Source organism: Stylophora pistillata, chromosome 12 (genome assembly GCF_964205215.1).
Source record: "Stylophora pistillata chromosome 12, jaStyPist1.2, whole genome shotgun sequence".
Taxonomy (NCBI): domain Eukaryota; kingdom Metazoa; phylum Cnidaria; class Anthozoa; order Scleractinia; family Pocilloporidae; genus Stylophora; species Stylophora pistillata.
Genome location: NC_142530.1, coordinates 1,796,700 through 1,813,164, shown reverse-complemented (window position 1 = coordinate 1,813,164; position 16,465 = coordinate 1,796,700). Strand labels below are relative to the sequence as shown.

Genomic DNA, 16,465 nt, shown 5'->3' with positions numbered 1-16,465 from the left:
ATTTCAGGCCTGTACGGGATTCGAACCACTGACCTCTGCGATACTAGTGCAGCGCTCTTACCAATTGAGCTAACAAGCCAACTGAGAGCAGGTCACCAAATTAATTCGACATAAACCCGTAGATGATAAATCAAACAACAACAAACATATGAAACATATGTGTGAACTGCGGTTATGAGACGTATATGAGCACGATCCTTCGCAGTAAAGCACTATTTGAGCAATAGTGAAAATCAGACCTGAAAAAAATTTCAGGCCTGTACGGGATTCGAACCACTGACCTCTGCGATACTAGTGCAGCGCTCTTACCAATTGAGCTAACAAGCCAACTGAGAGCAGGTCAGTGTTAGCTCAATTGGTAAGAGCGCTGCACTAGTATCGCAGAGGTCAGTGGTTCGAATCCCGTACAGGCCTGAAATTTTTTTCAGGTCTGATTTTCACTATTGCTCAAATAGTGCTTTACTGCGAAGGATCGTGCTCATATACGTCTCATAACCGCAGTTCACACATATGTTTCATATGTTTGTTGTTGTTTGATTTATCATCTACGGGTTTATGTCGAATTAATTTGGTGACCTGCTCTCAGTTGGCTTGTTAGCTCAATTGGTAAGAGCGCTGCACTAGTATCGCAGAGGTCAGTGGTTCGAATCCCGTACAGGCCTGAAATTTTTTTCAGGTCTGATTTTCACTTTTGCTCAAATAGTGCTTTACTGCGAAGGATCGTGCTCATATACAAATAAGACTTAAATTGTGCATGATACATTTATAAACTTTTTTGACTTTAATTTGTCACCGACTCACTGTAAATTCTATGATCTGCTAGTTTCGTATAATTTGAGGACGAACTTGGGCTTATTTATTTGATGAATTCAAGCAATCAAAACAGCCTATTTATGTTACTGAATCTTATGATGGCTATCATGCAGTCAGACGAGCAATGATCAGAAATAAGTAAATTACAAGAATTTTAATTTTGCGACGTAAACACAACATTACAATTTTTTGTCTTTGGCGCAAGCAGTCTTGGGTTACAACAGCGTTACAACAGTTGCGATGGCCAGCGGCCACTCCAAGCACTCTACAGCCGAATATTCTCTGACAGTTTCGACTGCCGTGATCATAGTCAATTTCTCCGTAAAGTTTTCAATAAATTACCCTCAATGCTTATCAACAGGAAGCTACTGAACTGGAAAATCTGAAAAAAGGCGCCCTATTCGGCTGTACTGTACCCAAGCTACAAAAAGCTTGGTTAAAACCGACCGAATTTGCCGAGGATCCATATTCTCGAACGCCCAGAAGCCTTCGTACACACAAACGCCGCCGTCTTGAAAAAAAAAAAAACCCACGCGCTAATGACCCATTGGAGGGGTGGTCTGGCCCCGGCGTGAATTGTAGCGTTTTTTTCAACCTTTGAAGCTTCCTGGCCACTAGTATTAATAACTATTAGTATAATTTCAGAGCTGAGCAAAGAGTTTCCAGCAATCTGATTGGTCGAGCGGTTCCTTATATGACGCTATATAAACCGTCCCACGCGGTTTATATAAAATGTTAAAATAAAATGTTAATAAATGTTACTAAAATGTTATGATTTTAGACATTTCTCTGTTGTTCAGCTCTGAAATTATACTAAAACAATTATTCGCCTCAGGTTCGGTAAATATTGTCGAATAATCCCCTCGACTTCGTCTCGGGGATTATTCGACGATATTCACCTCGCCTTCGGCGAATAATTGTTAATTATAATCTGATGCCAAACGGTGGCATATGAAATCCGATTAAACAAAAAAACATTAATAACAACTCGACTCTCGGTCGTTTGGGTTTCACCGGCTCAGGGAAATTCTTAAATGAACTGTTGCTTTAATTATTTTGATAAAAAACTGTAGGCCTAACCAAAGGAGGAGACATGTCTAGAAACTGTCTCCATGTCGCTCAGTAAAATATCAAGAGCCAGTAGTGGCCAAAATGCCCAAACGGCCATTAGTGGCCAAAATGCCCAAATGGCCACTAGTGGCGAAAATGCGCAAATGGCCACAAGAGGGGAAAACGCCAGGACTGCCAGTAATGGTCAAAATGCCCCAACGGCCATCAGTGGCGAAAATGCCAAACACCCAGCAGTGGCCAAAATGTCCGAACGGCCACTAGTGGCCAAAATGCTAAAACGGCCACTAGTGGCCAAAATGCCAAAACTGCCACTAGTGGGCAAAACGCCAAAACTGCCACTGGTGGCCAAAATGCCAAACAGTCACCAGTGGCCAAAATGCCCAAACAGCCATTATTGGCCAAAATGCGCAAGCTGCCACTAGTGGCTAAAATGCCCAAACGGCTACTAGTGGGAATAACGTCAAAACGGCCAAAATGCCAAAAAGGCCACTGTTGGCAAAATTTCCCACTAGTGGCGAAAATGAGCAAATGGCCAAAAGTGGGGAAAACGCCAAAACTGCCAGTAGTGGTCAAAATTCCCGAACGGCCAGTAGTGGCGAAAATGCCAAAACAGCAATTAGTGGCCAAAATGCCCTAACGGCCATGGCCAGTAGTGGCCAAAATGCCTAAACGGCCATTAGTGGGCAAAACGCCAAAACTGCCGCTAGTGGGGAAAACGCAAAAACTGCCACTAGTGGCCAAAATGCCAAAACAGCCACTATTGGCCAAAATGCGCAAACGGCCATTAGAGATATTATGCTTTTAGTGGGCAAAACGCCAAAACTGCCACTAGTGGCGAAAATGCCCAAACGGCTACAATGAGAAAAACGTCAAAAACGGCCAAAATGCCGAAACGGTTAGTAGTGACGAAAATGCCGAAAGAGCCAGTAGTAGCGAAAATACCCAAACGGCCACTAGTGGCCAAAATGCAGAAACATCCACTAGTGGGCAAAACTGCCACTGGTGGCTAAAATTCTTAAACGGCCACCAGTGGTCAAAATGCCAAAACAGGCACTAGTGGTCAAATGTTAAAACAGCTAGTAGTGACTAAAATGTCCAAACGGGAACTAGTGGCCAAAATGCCCTAACGGCCATCAGTGGGCAAAATGACAAAACTTCCCAAACGACCAGTCTTTTTTCACTTGGACTTTTTAGCGGGATGTGTGTGGTCATAAATTTGAGCGGGAAAAGCGAGGTTAGAAAAATATTAACTGTCTGTGGGTTTAAATTGAGGGGGAAGATTTTGATTCTATACAAACTTTTGAATTTAGAGGGCCGTTTAGTGCACTAGAGTAATGATAGCGCACATTTTTAACGAGAGATATTATGCTTTTAATTTATTAAAAAGAACGGTGGTATAAGGGAAATGACCATGAAAAATGGTCTAAAACGTTGCAAACATCAAGGGTTAAAAGGGCTTGTAATAAAACTTCCAAAAGAGCATATTAGCTTGCTCTTGTTGGGCCGAGCTGTTTTCCACAAAAATATAATTCAAAATATACATAAATCAAGTCTGATCACAAAAATAGAAAATTGTCTATATTTAATTTTTCCACCAAAAAATTTATTGTCAAAAATTTAATTGTTCCTCGTCTTGACTTCCTGGTCTCTCTCGAGGCCCTTCCACTTCCTCCTCGTCCCATAACTTTTTCCACCAGGGTAGCTTGAGTCTGTGCATTTCCTCGTTGTGACACTGCTGTGCCCTAGCTATCACGGGCGCTGATCTTGAAGCAAAGGAGTCAAGAATGTCGGGAATAACCTCATGAAGCTTTGGGGCCGCTATCAAAATAATATAATGCAGTAAATGGTTTGAACCCGGGGGTAACATGTGAAAGTGTAGTAACTCTTGACTCTGATGATGACTTCCGCACAGGTTGTTGAAACGTCAGTTACTACCACCGACAACAGTCCTTCCCAGGTCTACACTCACCCGCACGATCACACTACCCTTTCACAAAATAATATTATTAATTTAAAGAAACAATTTACAACAAGCTGGAACAGAAAAGTCGCTTTCAACTGATTCACAGTTGCTAATTTGAAAGTATTCCTTTACAGACAAATCCATAGTTTAGAGTAACTGATTTCTGAAGACTTCTTTTTTCACGATGTTTCGCTCGGCTTTCTCTGAATCGCAGAAAAAGAAAGAGAAAAACAAAAAGAGAGGAGCATTTAGTGTTCAGTGCCCAGTTTACCTAACAGCTGATCTGCGTCCACGTTTAGCCTGGCCAGCAACGCTTCCCTTCTCTGTTCACTCTTTCTTATCTTCATGTTAGACAACACGTGATTGGCAAGAAGTGAAAACGCCTAAATGAAAACAAGTACAAAAATGTTAACCTGGATGTTTCTTCTCCTATTAAGAATTCCATGTTCTTAATTAAAACCTGAAAACAAGCACTCGAGGCGAAAATTCCCATGTATTAACCAACTCTAGTCCGCAAGAGGCAACTATAATACAACCTTGTAGCTTGACCTCACAATTCATACACCCTACCCCTGAAGGGTCATTAAAAAAAAAAAAAAAGGAAAAAAAAAACGCGTCTACTCCTCCCATATTTCAAAACATATTCTGTAAAACAAACTTCTGTGCAACAATCTTCACTTCAGGAAACTTGAAACAATTGAAAATAATTCAAGTGCGGCTGCGCGGTTTGACAGCTTTACCCTTTGCAAAGAATGTAAAAAGTAGCACTCTTCTGTAACAAGTATTAAAAGATTACCAAAGAAAAATACTAGTAGAAATAAGTCAGTTAACCCATCTGGTACCTTTTCGTGAAGCTCTTTAAATTCCTCTTGGGTTCGGTGCTTCGCCTTACAGAGGCAAACAAACAAACAAACAAACAAGCAAACAAAAATACCCGTAAACATCACCGGGCTTTTAAACACGTCGGGGGCACTTCGCGTAATTAAAATTACTTTGAATGTTGCAGAAATCTACATTAAATCAAATAGCATGAAATCTTCAAACAATCCCTCTACAGTGCAGAAAGTAACAAACCAAAGCATGAAAATTCAGTTCTGATTGGCCGAGGGTGGCCGATATTAACAAGGATCACAAGTGACGAACTTAAAAGGTGATGACTAACGAAACTAAATGTTACAAAACTTACAGGGAACCTCTGTCGACGTTCGGCGATCATGTTCTGGAGTTCGGCGCGTCTTGCGTCGGTCAAACCAGGCACAACAGGATATGGAGTTTTACGATCTGCTTTATGCTGTTGATATCGGCGAAACTACAATAAAGAGTAGAACAATTTATTATCAAAGGAATATTAAGCTCCAGAAAACCATATAATTTTCATTCTTACCATAAAATGAAGAAGAAATAATAGGCCATTTTCGATATATCAAAATGCAAACTTGGCTCCAAGGCTTGGGGAATAAAACAGAAGAAATCACATCGAGGTCGAGGGATGAAAAATTCATTTATTTTATTCCCCTAAACCTCGCAGCTATGTTAGAATTTTCATATATCGATAATAGCCTATCTCAGAGGCCACCTCATCGGATTACAAAGAATAACTACGGACGATGCTCCTTTTACTTTTTTCCCGCCCAGGAATGACCGATCAGGAATTTCTTTACATTAAAACACTTTGGGATTCTGTGTGATGAAAGGGACTGTTCCTTTCATGGGGGGGGGGGGGGGGAGGGGGGGAGGAGGGAGGGGGTGGAGGCGGAGTGGAAGGCTGATGGGATTTGGAGGGAGTTAAATAGGAAATTCTACGAGTCTCCCCCAGCTTGGCAATTCGCTATACCTTCATATTGAGGAATTGTTCTGACGAAGTGAATATTTTTAAAAGCAGAGACGGTTGTTCTCCAGACATCTGATCTAATTTCAATAGGATGAAAGTCAGTTTGAGATTTTCGCAGGACTTTCTTTCTAGTTACGTAGCCCGACTTCCCCCCACCCCTTTCATTATTTATTTCTTTACCTTTTTTGAACCTATCCTTTTCGTATGTCCCCCTCCAAATCTCACTATCCCTCCCATTTTCGGAGTGAAGGGATTGAAAAGGTTTCCGAAGATAAAAATTTCCACGCTCACCTGTCGCTGGATGGTGACCGCTGCTCTCTCTCGCGTAACTTCCTCGCTCCGTTCACTATATTTCTTCCGCGCCACCATTCCACGAAACGCCGCTTGTATTTTACTAGCTGCCTTCACTTGATTTTCTTCCATAAACAAGTTCACTTCTCTGGCAGGTACGCTTTCCAACATCTTTAACTGTTTTTGCATCGAAGATCTGAAATCATTGATTCTTTTCTGCTCCTGAGCCAATTTGCGTTCTTGGCGCCGCTTTCCCTTCTCTTTTTCTCGCTCCTTGTCCAAACGGCGCTGTCTGAATTTTCGCTGAAGTAAGATGATTCCCAACTCGGCTTGTTTGAGGCGCTGACGCTGTTTGGAACCGCGGTAAAATGCTTGGATAGCCGTGGCGGCGCGAGAGAGTCTCTGAGATAGGAAATCACATGGAAACTGTTACTCGACGGGAATCTTCAAAAGTTATGTCATTCTAAAGTTCCCTCAAAAACCCGCATGTATTTGATTTTTACAAGGCCTGTGGACCGATGGAACAAACTATACATCCAATAAACTCTCGCCGGTATGAAATCGCAAAACGGCTGATAAATCTGAAACACAAGGCACTCCACAGCAATGCTCTCTTAAATTTAGTAGAAACAAGCCCGGGACATGACGAGGAGATCCCTTGATAAAACGTAACCGGCCTCAAAACAACAACAACAACAACAGTAGCTTTAAGAATAATCGTAATTCTCATATTTCAACTTGCGTACCATTTGCTCAGCCTGAGCAATCGAACCAGCCTCTAATAAAGACACAAGTCTCTTCACATCATGGTCAAACCCTCTCGCCTTCCACTTGCTGAGATACGCCTTCAAACCCCTAAAAAGAAGATTGTAACTTAACACCTCTTTAGAATAATAAAACGTTTACTACTTTACACTCAATCAGATAAAGAATAGTGAAAACTACTACCTTGCTCATTTGGTTCTAAATTTGTAAAACCTTTGTATAGCGAGACCGGGAGGGTTTGAAGCCCTTTAGTTTTATGAATCGTATCAGTCATTGGAATGGGCTAATGGGAGGCAAGGGGCCTTCTTAAATTGGCGATCATTTGCTTCATTCTCATGACCTTTATATGTGAGTTAAGGGTGATATTGTACGGAGAAATTAGATGTCGGTTACTCCTACGGGTAAAAGGTTACGTGCTTTATCACAAGCTGATGAGTGATTTCAAACTCACCTGTATCTTTTCGAGAGCAAAACTTCAAGGATTGGTGGGTGAACATCTGTTGCTGTCAAAATGAGGCGAATTGATGCCCTATGCAAATAAGTGTTGCCAAATACTTTGAGTTTAAGAAGGCAAGAAGTGGATCTACTTTACTACTGACTGACTATTGTCCATTTGAATGCATGTACATGTATCTTTGGTTACAAAATTTTGATTCTTGCAAATCTGTTAGTGTTATTTGGATGAAATCTTCGTCATGGCTTCATTTTCATTGAAGGCATCCCTGCATTGCAAATTTCCATTCAGTTGTGTCTGTTATTGTAACATGTATCTGGAAAAAGTGTTTGGCAAATGACTTGAACCTTAGCCCCACAGGTGTACCATAAATTGATGCATCAACTGACAGCACAAGTACGGCTTGGTCAGTAATAAGAGTAGACCTATCAGGGTGCAACATTGCAACCACAATCAATACAACAAACACATCTTTTACAATGCCAGTTCTGTTTTCACAATTCACCTTGCAACTGAAGATTCTTCAGAAGCTGATATCTTGAAAACAGTTTCATCCAAAATGCTGTGCAGGACATTCGGCTCAAGTTTTCCCATCAACACCCTAATGAAACATTTAAAAGTGACATTACATAAACCTAAAATTGTCTAGTATTGCTGTATAAGTCATTACACAACCTTTTCTCTCCCAGGATCTCATTGGTAATTCTCCTTACTGTCTGCCATACAATTCTTATGATGTTGGTTCGGAGAATCTGATATTGGATCAACTATTAACCTTTTAACTCCCAAGATCAAATTGTTAATTCTCCCCTCTACTACACATTTCCTTATAAATTAGCAACAAGAGTATGGAGTTAGATTGAGAAAACAACTTCAACCATATAACTCTGAGTATTCTCATTACCTGTTTGCCAGATAATTACTGAATATTAAAGAGAGAATTCACATAATAATCACTTAATTTGGAAATTAAAGGGTTAATTCCCCAATTGATATTCCTCTTTCTTCTCATCACACATGTCTGCTTGATTTTCATTCAAGTGGAAATTCCGTCTTGGTCACTCATGGGAATTAAAAGGGTTTAAATATTGCAGCTGCACAGAAGATAAACAAATGCTATTTTGTTAAAAAAAAAATGGTCACAACTTAAAGTAATTTCCAGACCTCTTCATTTTAAAAATATTCTCCACAATCATCAAAATAAAGAGGGATGCATCAACTTCTTCAGACATTAGAATCTGTACAAAGCGCTTGGATTGCAGCACTGGATGGAAACAGAAATTGATTCCCATTAGATTCATATCAAACAGGTTTCAAAACATCTAATTTTTTTTGTAAAGACTTGTACATAATTGGACCAATTCTCGAGTAATGACAGGTCACCTACATCCTCGAGACTCTTTTTTTAAAGCAAGTATTTATCCTTTAAAGTTCAGAAAACATGATAATTACATTTACTGATATGTTTTGCACTAAATTTAGCTTTGGGACACCTTTTTCAATTCACCTAAATTTTTTTCTTTATTACTTTAATTAGCAGGATCTCAATGAAAACTATTCTGTGTAATTCTGATTTACCCTGCCATTTTAGTGACGTGTACCACTTATGTGTTGATAAGTACATGTAATTGTATAGTAAAATAATACATGCACATGATTTCTGCAAAGGCAAGTTGGAAAACTGCATTTAATACCATTGAAAGTGAGGGAAACATGAAAACTGTACAGCCACTCCAAGGAATTCAGTGTTGTCCTAAAATTTTGAAATAGTTTCTGTTTCTCAGTCATCTATTTGAAAAAAGAGAGCACAAGTAAATATTTTTTAATGTTCAATGCAAGGATAACCTAAAAAATTGCTTGGGATGTATGTTAAAAATCAAGACATTGAAAGCAACTCCTAAAGTCTTTTTAATTTCAATCAAAATTTTACTCCAGTATTTTCACCCAGTCTGTTTAAAGCATATCTCAAAAGGATCTTGTGGGCCTCTTCTGCTAGAGCTTGTCCAGACATTTTATACTAACCACAATGCAGCAATATTATTTTGTCTTTAGTTATCAAAGTGGGTGGCACTTCAGAAATAAAAAGAAAGGTAAGTCTGTTCTTAAGCCAAGAAGCCCACGTAGACAGAGAGGGCATCTTCTGCTTTTCTTAGCACGAAGCAGCTACATGTAGGAGCATCACTACTATCCCCTGGATGGGGAGCCAGTCCACTGCTAGGTTACCCCCCAGTGTTTCGTCAGGCTTCCCTGACAATTCACTAGTAGAGGGGCACTGTGAGAGTAAAGAGTTTTGCCCTAGAAAGCGACACAATGATCCAGCCTGGTCTTAAACTAGATCTCTCAACACTTAGCCCACTGAACTAATCATTGGACCACTGTGTCTCCCATTAAACAAGTGGTCATTGAAAACAGTGGCTACTGGTGCTTCTGGGGAACATAGCCATGGCATGGAAATTTCTGCCTCCATTATGATACGCTATTTTTCATTTATACAAAAAGCCATAATGTTGTGCATTCTCATGCCACCTTATTCTACTTCCCCAGTACTAACACTCAACCACTCTGAAAAATCAAACTTAAATTAGGCAAAAACATGACCGATCTGCCCAACTGGAACATCTTACCACTCTAGCTTTGACAATAAAGTCAAGCAACTTTGCAGCCAAAGACAACATATTCTCTACAACATCAGGGAGAAATTTGTCCTCATACTCTGCCATCTCTGGAAAGTTGAGACCCACACAGCTCTGACATAAAATGGCTCCCAACTGGGTTGCAGTGTCCCATCCTCCCACGATTGAGGCAAAGTCTTGCTTCAAAGCTTGAAAAATAGAATTAAAGATGATACCAAAGATTTAGTGATACATAGACAGGTAAAAACCAACGATATAACATCCCGACGTTTCGGCGACTTCATGACGCCATTATCAAGGGTACAAATGAAAATAAAATTAACAAATGCGAGTTAAAGAGTTACAACTAATTTGCATAGGGGAGGTAGCTACACAAATACTTTAGCACGAATAGAATCCGTTTGCATTTGTTAATTTTATTTTCATTTGTACCCTTGATAATGGTGTCATGAAGTCACCGAAACGTCAGGATATTATATCGTTGCTGTCTAAAGATGATACCGTGCTTAAAATAAAACTTGACTGGAGAGCATCAAACTTACTAGCTTTTTTAATAAAGGTGATGTCTTTTTCAATACTATAATATAATATAATATTCTTATTAGTAAAAAAAACAGAAGTGTTAGAAAGGCAGCTCTTGCTACACGTGTAAGTGATCTCAATCTGGACACTGACATCTTAGTCTGATTTTGGTCGATTTTAATGCAGTTAAAGTATGTGTACCTAGGTTGCAAACATGAATAACATCATATGTCCACAGATCTTTCCTGAGAAGTTCTCCAAGGCTGCTTCTTGGAGGTGCCAAGTCAAGGATGTCTGCCAAGTCAAGGATGATAAGTAAAGGTAAAGTCTGGAAGCCTTTGAACTTAATAAGCCTCTCTGAGGCTAATCAGAGTATTCACAGTGGTAAAAGATAATGTTGGCTGTTTATGTTTCACAAAGAGACAGCTAATTTTCTCCAGCTCTTGGGAGGTCAGGTCAGTTTTCAAATATTCACCTTGTTCACTGAGAATTCTCTGTGAACAATTACACGATGGGTAACTACAACTAGTCATTAATTAATGTTTCTTTAATTTACAGAAAATGTTCAGCTCTTAAGTTTTCAGTTCAGATTTAAAATTTCCGCCTTGTTCACAGTCTGGTTTGATGGGTTGCATTTCGAATTATCACATTTTTCGAACTATTGATTGGCTTCCTTTGTGTCAACTTCCAGGTATAGTTTCTCTTAAAGGAATGTAGACGGAAAATATCTAGAGTGTACCTTTTAATTGCAACAGTAAAACAGGGACATTACTGTCATCCGTCTCAGCTACTTCGGCTGCAAGGTGCAAGGCTCGTTCGCGAGTTTGCTGTGTTTGTTCATCGATTTCCATAGATTAGAAACTATTATCATTTACCCAAACAAAGAGCTCTGTCTGGTAAGTCTTCCAGCCTACTGTTTAGGCAGGCCATTTTATTTTTTCACCTATGAGCCGTGCCGCTGTTTTGTCCACTTTGAGGTTTGAACGGCCAAAATGCTGTAAATAGAAACTGTAAGAGTCAACAAATTAAATTATTTCAAAATGGCCGCCTTGGTGGCTACGGCCTTTGTGACGTAGGGAACAATTGACCAACGACAGCACCTGTACTTTAAAGTATTCAGAGAACCTACCAATCAGAAGGCGTGTTATGAAACTAGTGCGCGCGGGAAGGCCGTTGAGTTCTCGAATTAAATGGTTGGAGAATCAGTGAAGGTTCTGCATCTGAAAATTACTGAATACATATCTAAGGGAGTGAGAATGGGAAAGAAGAAAGCAGGAGTGGAAGGGAGACAGCCGACTACAGAAAAAGAGAGTGTCGATGAGGAGGTATATGAGGTGGAAAAAGTGGTGGACAAGCGCATACATAAGGGAAAGGTTGAATACCTTTTGAAATGGAAGGGATATCCTTCCAGTGAAAATACCTGGGAACACGAAGACAGTTTAGACTGCTCAGAGTTACTTCAAGAGTACGAAAAGAATAGGGCACGGGAAAGGCATGAGGCAGCAGTAAAAAAGGAGAAAAAAGAGAAGAGGAAAGAACCCAGGTTTTTAAAATTCGTTTTTTAATATTTTCGTGGTCCGGTCACTCAGTTTGCCTGTGTGACCATTTATCTGTGATCTTGCATTTGAAGGTTTAATTTTCTAAAGTCATTATTGATTCCTCTAAAAACGAACACAGTACCTATTGATATCTCTTTGCATATCGTGGGTCTTACGCAGTTATGCTGCATTAATCGTTGAAAACAATTGATACAAACGGAAAATTGAATTGATCGTAATGATTTGTAATCTGTTAGTGCGATTGATGCTCCAAACCTTTGATGCATCGTGTGCACTTAGTTACATGGTATTACGTCACATTGGTACAGCTTAACTTGTGGCGTAGAGATATATTATTATTGATCGCCCAAGATGTTTCCAGTTTAGTCTTGGTGCAACTTATGTATCCATCTTCCTATTTGGGTCAGACTTGGCACCAATGTCATTATTTTACCCGCAAACATGAAATATAGTGCTTTATTTATTGAAGAAAATAGGCCTCATGTATGCACAGGTCCTTGTTACTACTTCTCATCGTATTGGCTGAGCATTAACTGATTTTCCTGAAGCTTTTGTTTTTCACTATTTTTTACATCTTGACATATTGTAGTTTCTTCTTCGCAATTTGTACAGTTAACCCTTTAGACCATAACATTGATATGCATATTTGGCAAGAGTACCATATAACCCCAGACATTAATTATTCAGTCAGACTAGTAGACTTTGTTTTTAAAGTTTTTCCATGAAAGACAAAGAAGTGGAATGCATAATTAATGTATGGGGTTATATGGTACACTTTCCGCATATTTGCCATACAAGTCTGCATTTAAGCATCAAGACACATCAGAGGTGGAAGGGAAGAGGTCAGCCCTTCGAACCCCCTCTCCCTAAACACATACACCCACCTATGCACCCATGCTTAACCTATTGACGGCCAGTGCGTCCGTATGCGCATATGTGCACCCACACCCTTTCTACGCCTTGTGATGTCATCACTTTTAACCCTGGAGCACAACTTTGAGCACATACTTGAACAGGTTGAAAATATCTTACAAACGATACCAGAATGAGCGCAACTGAGTGAAGGAGATTGGAGAAATAGCCAAAAAACCATGTAACTTTAACCTGAAAATCTACACGAAAATCTTGTTCCATTACCCACCTACCTTTCTGAGCATGTGGTTTGAAAATAATGAGTAGTTTCCTAAAAAATCTCTACACCAAAATGAAGCCTACTAAATTTCCAGCAAGTGAGGAGAAACTTCAGGCAAGGAGAGGGGAAAAAAAGGGCAGGAGAAAGAGAAAAAAGTAAAAGTTGTAAATGGGGCATTACTTTTCAACCCAAAAATGAAATTTTACTTTCTGCGCGTGCCCGAGATTTTCAGGCCGCCATTTTGCATTTGGATGGAAAGCCCATTGAGTGTACGAGCTGTCAATGGGTTATTGATAAGTTTGAGCTTTTAAAACCACAAAAGTGACCCGAAATCTGCTCGACTAGCTTCAAAATACAGTTTTTCACAAAAGCTGCGGCCATCAATGGGTTCGCAAAGAACCAAGTTTTTTCGGAAAAATCCATTTTTCGGGATTAAGCAATCAAATAGGTATATTTAATGTAAAATCAGGTGAAAAAGTTAGGGTTAGGGTTAAGGAAGATGCTTTTTTTTTTTTTTTTTTGCTGAGTAGAAACTTTTTCTAGAATTTTTTTAAAATTAACATGCTTCTCACTCAAACTTCTCTTTCAGTGACATTAAGATTGAAGGTAAAACCAAGAGACAAAAACTGTCAGAAACAGCAGTTGGTGGCAAGAAGGAAAGATCGTGCCTGCCAGCAAGTGAGTCAAATGATGCCACTGAAGAGGAGACTGGAAGAGAAGATGATCTTGATCCCCTTGCTGAAGGATGGGAAGCTTCTGATATTCTTGGAGCCACAGATGTGGAAGGGAAAGTTCATTTCCTCATAAAGTGGTAAGTTGAGGGTGAATTGAGATGGTACATGGAGGCCTGTTATTGGGTTAAATTAATGTTACAAGTTTGTAATCCTTTGTTCAAACAGCCATGTTTGATTCAGAGTTAGAATAGGCAGTGGGGAAAGAGGATGAGGAAAGACAAGAAGATAAAACACTGTCTGATCAGTTGCATGTCCCCGCATTTCTGGAAATGATCAAGTAACTCATCAAAAGCAGTCTATTTGTCTCACAACAAAAACAAATACGTGAAGAGCCAATGATCGAAATGGTTTCTTTCAGGGAGGAAAGAAATGGCTTTGACAAAACCTTCTCTGCTAATGCAAATTTATGCTTATATTTGCTTAATTTAATCTCTTCTTGATGGCCATTGTACAAATTAATACCACCAAAAAGCACACAATGATGGTAGACATGGACTTCATGATAGTTTATGAAAATGTGATAGTTTGTGAAAATTCTTAATGCAAATAAATTTTTTAAGGTACAAGGCCCCTATGGAGACCAGCCTTGGAGCTGAATGGGCTACCTTGTGTACATGAAATTTTGCTTTCTTACTCCCTTTGTTTTCTCATTTGTTTTTTCAGGAAAGACTCTGACAGAGCAGATTTGATACCATCCACTATTGCAAATAAAAGATGGCCACAGATAGTTATTAAGTTTTATGAAGACAGGGTAACATGGACCCAAACAAATGATAACGAGGAAAATGGAGACAGTTGAGGGAGTTTTTAACCTATCATCTTTTTATTTAGCAACTTGATTATAACATAAACTGTCTTAAATCAGTTGCTGTATAGGCATATTATTGTTCTTCCTTATCTGTGACAGCACTATACAAATCGCAAGGAAAGGTTTTTAGGCCAATTCAGAAGGGTACACAAGGCACAAGTTTGTTTACCTTGATGTTCTCTCAACTTCTTTTGTTTGTGTTTTGATATTTTTTAACAACATGACAACAGCTAGGTGAGGGTTTGTAACATCAATGATACCTTTGAATGTCACAGAACTCCACAGTATCATTGTCCAAGTAGATAACAGTAAACAGCAATGAGGAAAAGGTCAAAGAAATGTCATGGAGTTTTATGATTTTATAAGAGCCTAAACCCTGTACAATAGTTCCTGTTAATTGAAAATATGATGATCAGGGCTCGACACTAACGGTAGCCCACCAGCCACAAACTAGTAGAAATTCAGTTTTGGTTAGTGGTTTTCAATTTCCACTAGCCAGTTTCACTAGTAAACAGACTGAAATTGTCATAACATCTAAAAACATCTAAGATGTCACTAGCCACTTGGCTAGTAAGTTGAAAAGTTAGTGTCAAGCCCTGCCAGGACTAAGTGGAGTCCAATTCAGACTCTAATCATACCAGTGAGTTACAACATTGGATGAGTGGGAAGTAGGAGTCTGTCCTTTTACTTCTTAGTCAAATCTGTGACAAAATTTTAGAAACAGATTAACCATTGTTATATGTTTTGATTTAAAAAAAAAAAAACAAACAATTAACTCTGCAAAATGTGCAACAACAGAGCGCACATGACATGTACTGACCGCTTTTAGAGGCATGATACACTCACTGTCCACTTACATAGGCATGATACTTACACTGTACTTGTAGTGCCTAAATCTGGCTAGTGAAAACCAATCATCGTCAGGAATTTGTTTTTACAGTTTTGATTATGTTCAGAATAACCACCATTTATTCTACTTGTTACATCTCTAGGAACTGTTTAAATAATGTAATTACTTTGAAAGTAAATATTTGTTTATCTTATGAGCCAATGCTGTGTGCTGTGCAATGTACAAATAAAACAAGAAATTCCATGTTAATCCTTTAGTCTCCAGAAGTGATCAACAGGTAACTTCTCCCTATAAAATCCAGACATTTTCCAGCAAACAGACAATGAGAATACTCAAACTTATCAGGTAGAGGTTGTCATCTTGATCCAACACCTAATATTTTCTAACTTATTTAGAAGGATATGCATAGCAGCCAGAGGGGAGAGTTAACAATCAGATGGAAGGGGTTACAGGGTGAAAGAAATATCTTTTACAATGTTGTGATGTTGAAATCAAATCAGTTGGAAGCTTTCCTTTGTAAGATCCATTCTGAAGAGCATCCTCTTAGACTTGAGAATGTCTCGGTAATGATCCAGGGAAAGCCAAATTCTTGTGAGTGTGATGGAAATTGTGTTGAGAAAGAAGGGGGAATTGCAAAGCTAGTCAGCTGTTAGGGATTGATTGGGCTAAAATGGCATACAAAGTAGAAGTTACCATGAATAACTCATTTAATGTCAGTGTAGCTTTAATGTACAAAATACAACTTGTTAGATTTGTGCTAGTTCTTATGAATAAAACATTTCTTTTTCTCATGGATCTTAACGTGTTGTTTTGTTCTCAGTAAATTAGAAAGATCCAACCTTCCAATGTTAAAATGATATGGTTAACTTGGGAGTGGAAAAAGGTTTCAACTTTCCATTTTTCAAAACCTGTTTGAACTCTGATGCTTAAGAGTGACTGACATCTAATTTCTCTTTATAATTTCACCCTTGCATAAATTCTTAAGGTCACCAGAGAAGAGAGAATGATAAACTACAGGGCTCGACAATTACGTTAGCCA

The 16,465-nt window shown here is 39.1% G+C and overlaps 2 protein-coding genes across 4 annotated transcripts; one reads left to right on the top strand and one right to left on the bottom strand.

Annotated features, from left to right (window-relative positions):
- Positions 1 to 3,449: 3,449 nt before the first annotated feature.
- On the bottom strand, positions 3,450 to 11,388 carry LOC111320834 (IQ calmodulin-binding motif-containing protein 1-like). Of its 3 annotated transcripts, none has more exons than XM_022923540.2 (13): positions 11,083 to 11,388; positions 10,545 to 10,637; positions 9,813 to 10,009; positions 8,883 to 8,976; positions 8,353 to 8,452; positions 7,694 to 7,789; positions 7,186 to 7,263; positions 6,716 to 6,824; positions 5,970 to 6,371; positions 5,034 to 5,156; positions 4,690 to 4,734; positions 4,119 to 4,230; positions 3,450 to 3,702 (listed from the first exon to the last, which is right to left on the bottom strand). In XM_022923540.2, exons 1-13 carry the CDS (start codon positions 11,192 to 11,194, stop codon positions 3,494 to 3,496), a joined length of 1,770 nt encoding a protein of 589 aa, XP_022779275.2. In that variant the 5' UTR covers positions 11,195 to 11,388; the 3' UTR covers positions 3,450 to 3,493. The 3 variants fall into 3 exon arrangements, with proteins under 3 accessions (XP_022779275.2, XP_088596843.1, XP_088596842.1); XM_088740717.1 differs by having other exon boundaries at positions 3,450 to 3,647; positions 11,083 to 11,384; XM_088740716.1 differs by lacking the exon at positions 10,545 to 10,637 and having other exon boundaries at positions 11,083 to 11,367.
- A 102-nt stretch (positions 11,389 to 11,490) lies between these two features.
- On the top strand, positions 11,491 to 16,221 carry LOC111320835 (heterochromatin protein 1). The gene is made up of 3 exons (XM_022923541.2): positions 11,491 to 11,886; positions 13,624 to 13,845; positions 14,432 to 16,221. The coding sequence occupies exons 1-3, from the start codon at positions 11,534 to 11,536 to the stop codon at positions 14,565 to 14,567; spliced, it is 711 nt and encodes a 236-aa protein (XP_022779276.1). The 5' UTR covers positions 11,491 to 11,533; the 3' UTR covers positions 14,568 to 16,221.
- Positions 16,222 to 16,465: the final 244 nt, after the last annotated feature.

What these genes read in the sequence shown, in the direction of transcription:
- LOC111320834 (XM_022923540.2), bottom strand. Translation starts at nt 11,194, where the DNA reads ATGGAAATCGATGAACAAACACAGCAAACTCGCGAACGAGCCTTGCAC. An exon ending in TATTCATGTTTGCAACCTAG is followed by an intron (nt 10,010 to 10,544) that starts GTACACATACTT and finishes CTATTTTTCAAG; the next exon opens with CTTTGAAGCAAGACTTTGCC. An exon ending in TTGCTCAGGCTGAGCAAATG is followed by an intron (nt 6,372 to 6,715) that starts GTACGCAAGTTG and finishes TTCCTATCTCAG; the next exon opens with AGACTCTCTCGCGCCGCCAC.
- LOC111320835 (XM_022923541.2), top strand. Translation starts at nt 11,534, where the DNA reads ATGGTTGGAGAATCAGTGAAGGTTCTGCATCTGAAAATTACTGAATAC. An exon ending in GAGAAGAGGAAAGAACCCAG is followed by an intron (nt 11,887 to 13,623) that starts GTTTTTAAAATT and finishes CTTCTCTTTCAG; the next exon opens with TGACATTAAGATTGAAGGTA. An exon ending in GTTCATTTCCTCATAAAGTG is followed by an intron (nt 13,846 to 14,431) that starts GTAAGTTGAGGG and finishes TTGTTTTTTCAG; the next exon opens with GAAAGACTCTGACAGAGCAG.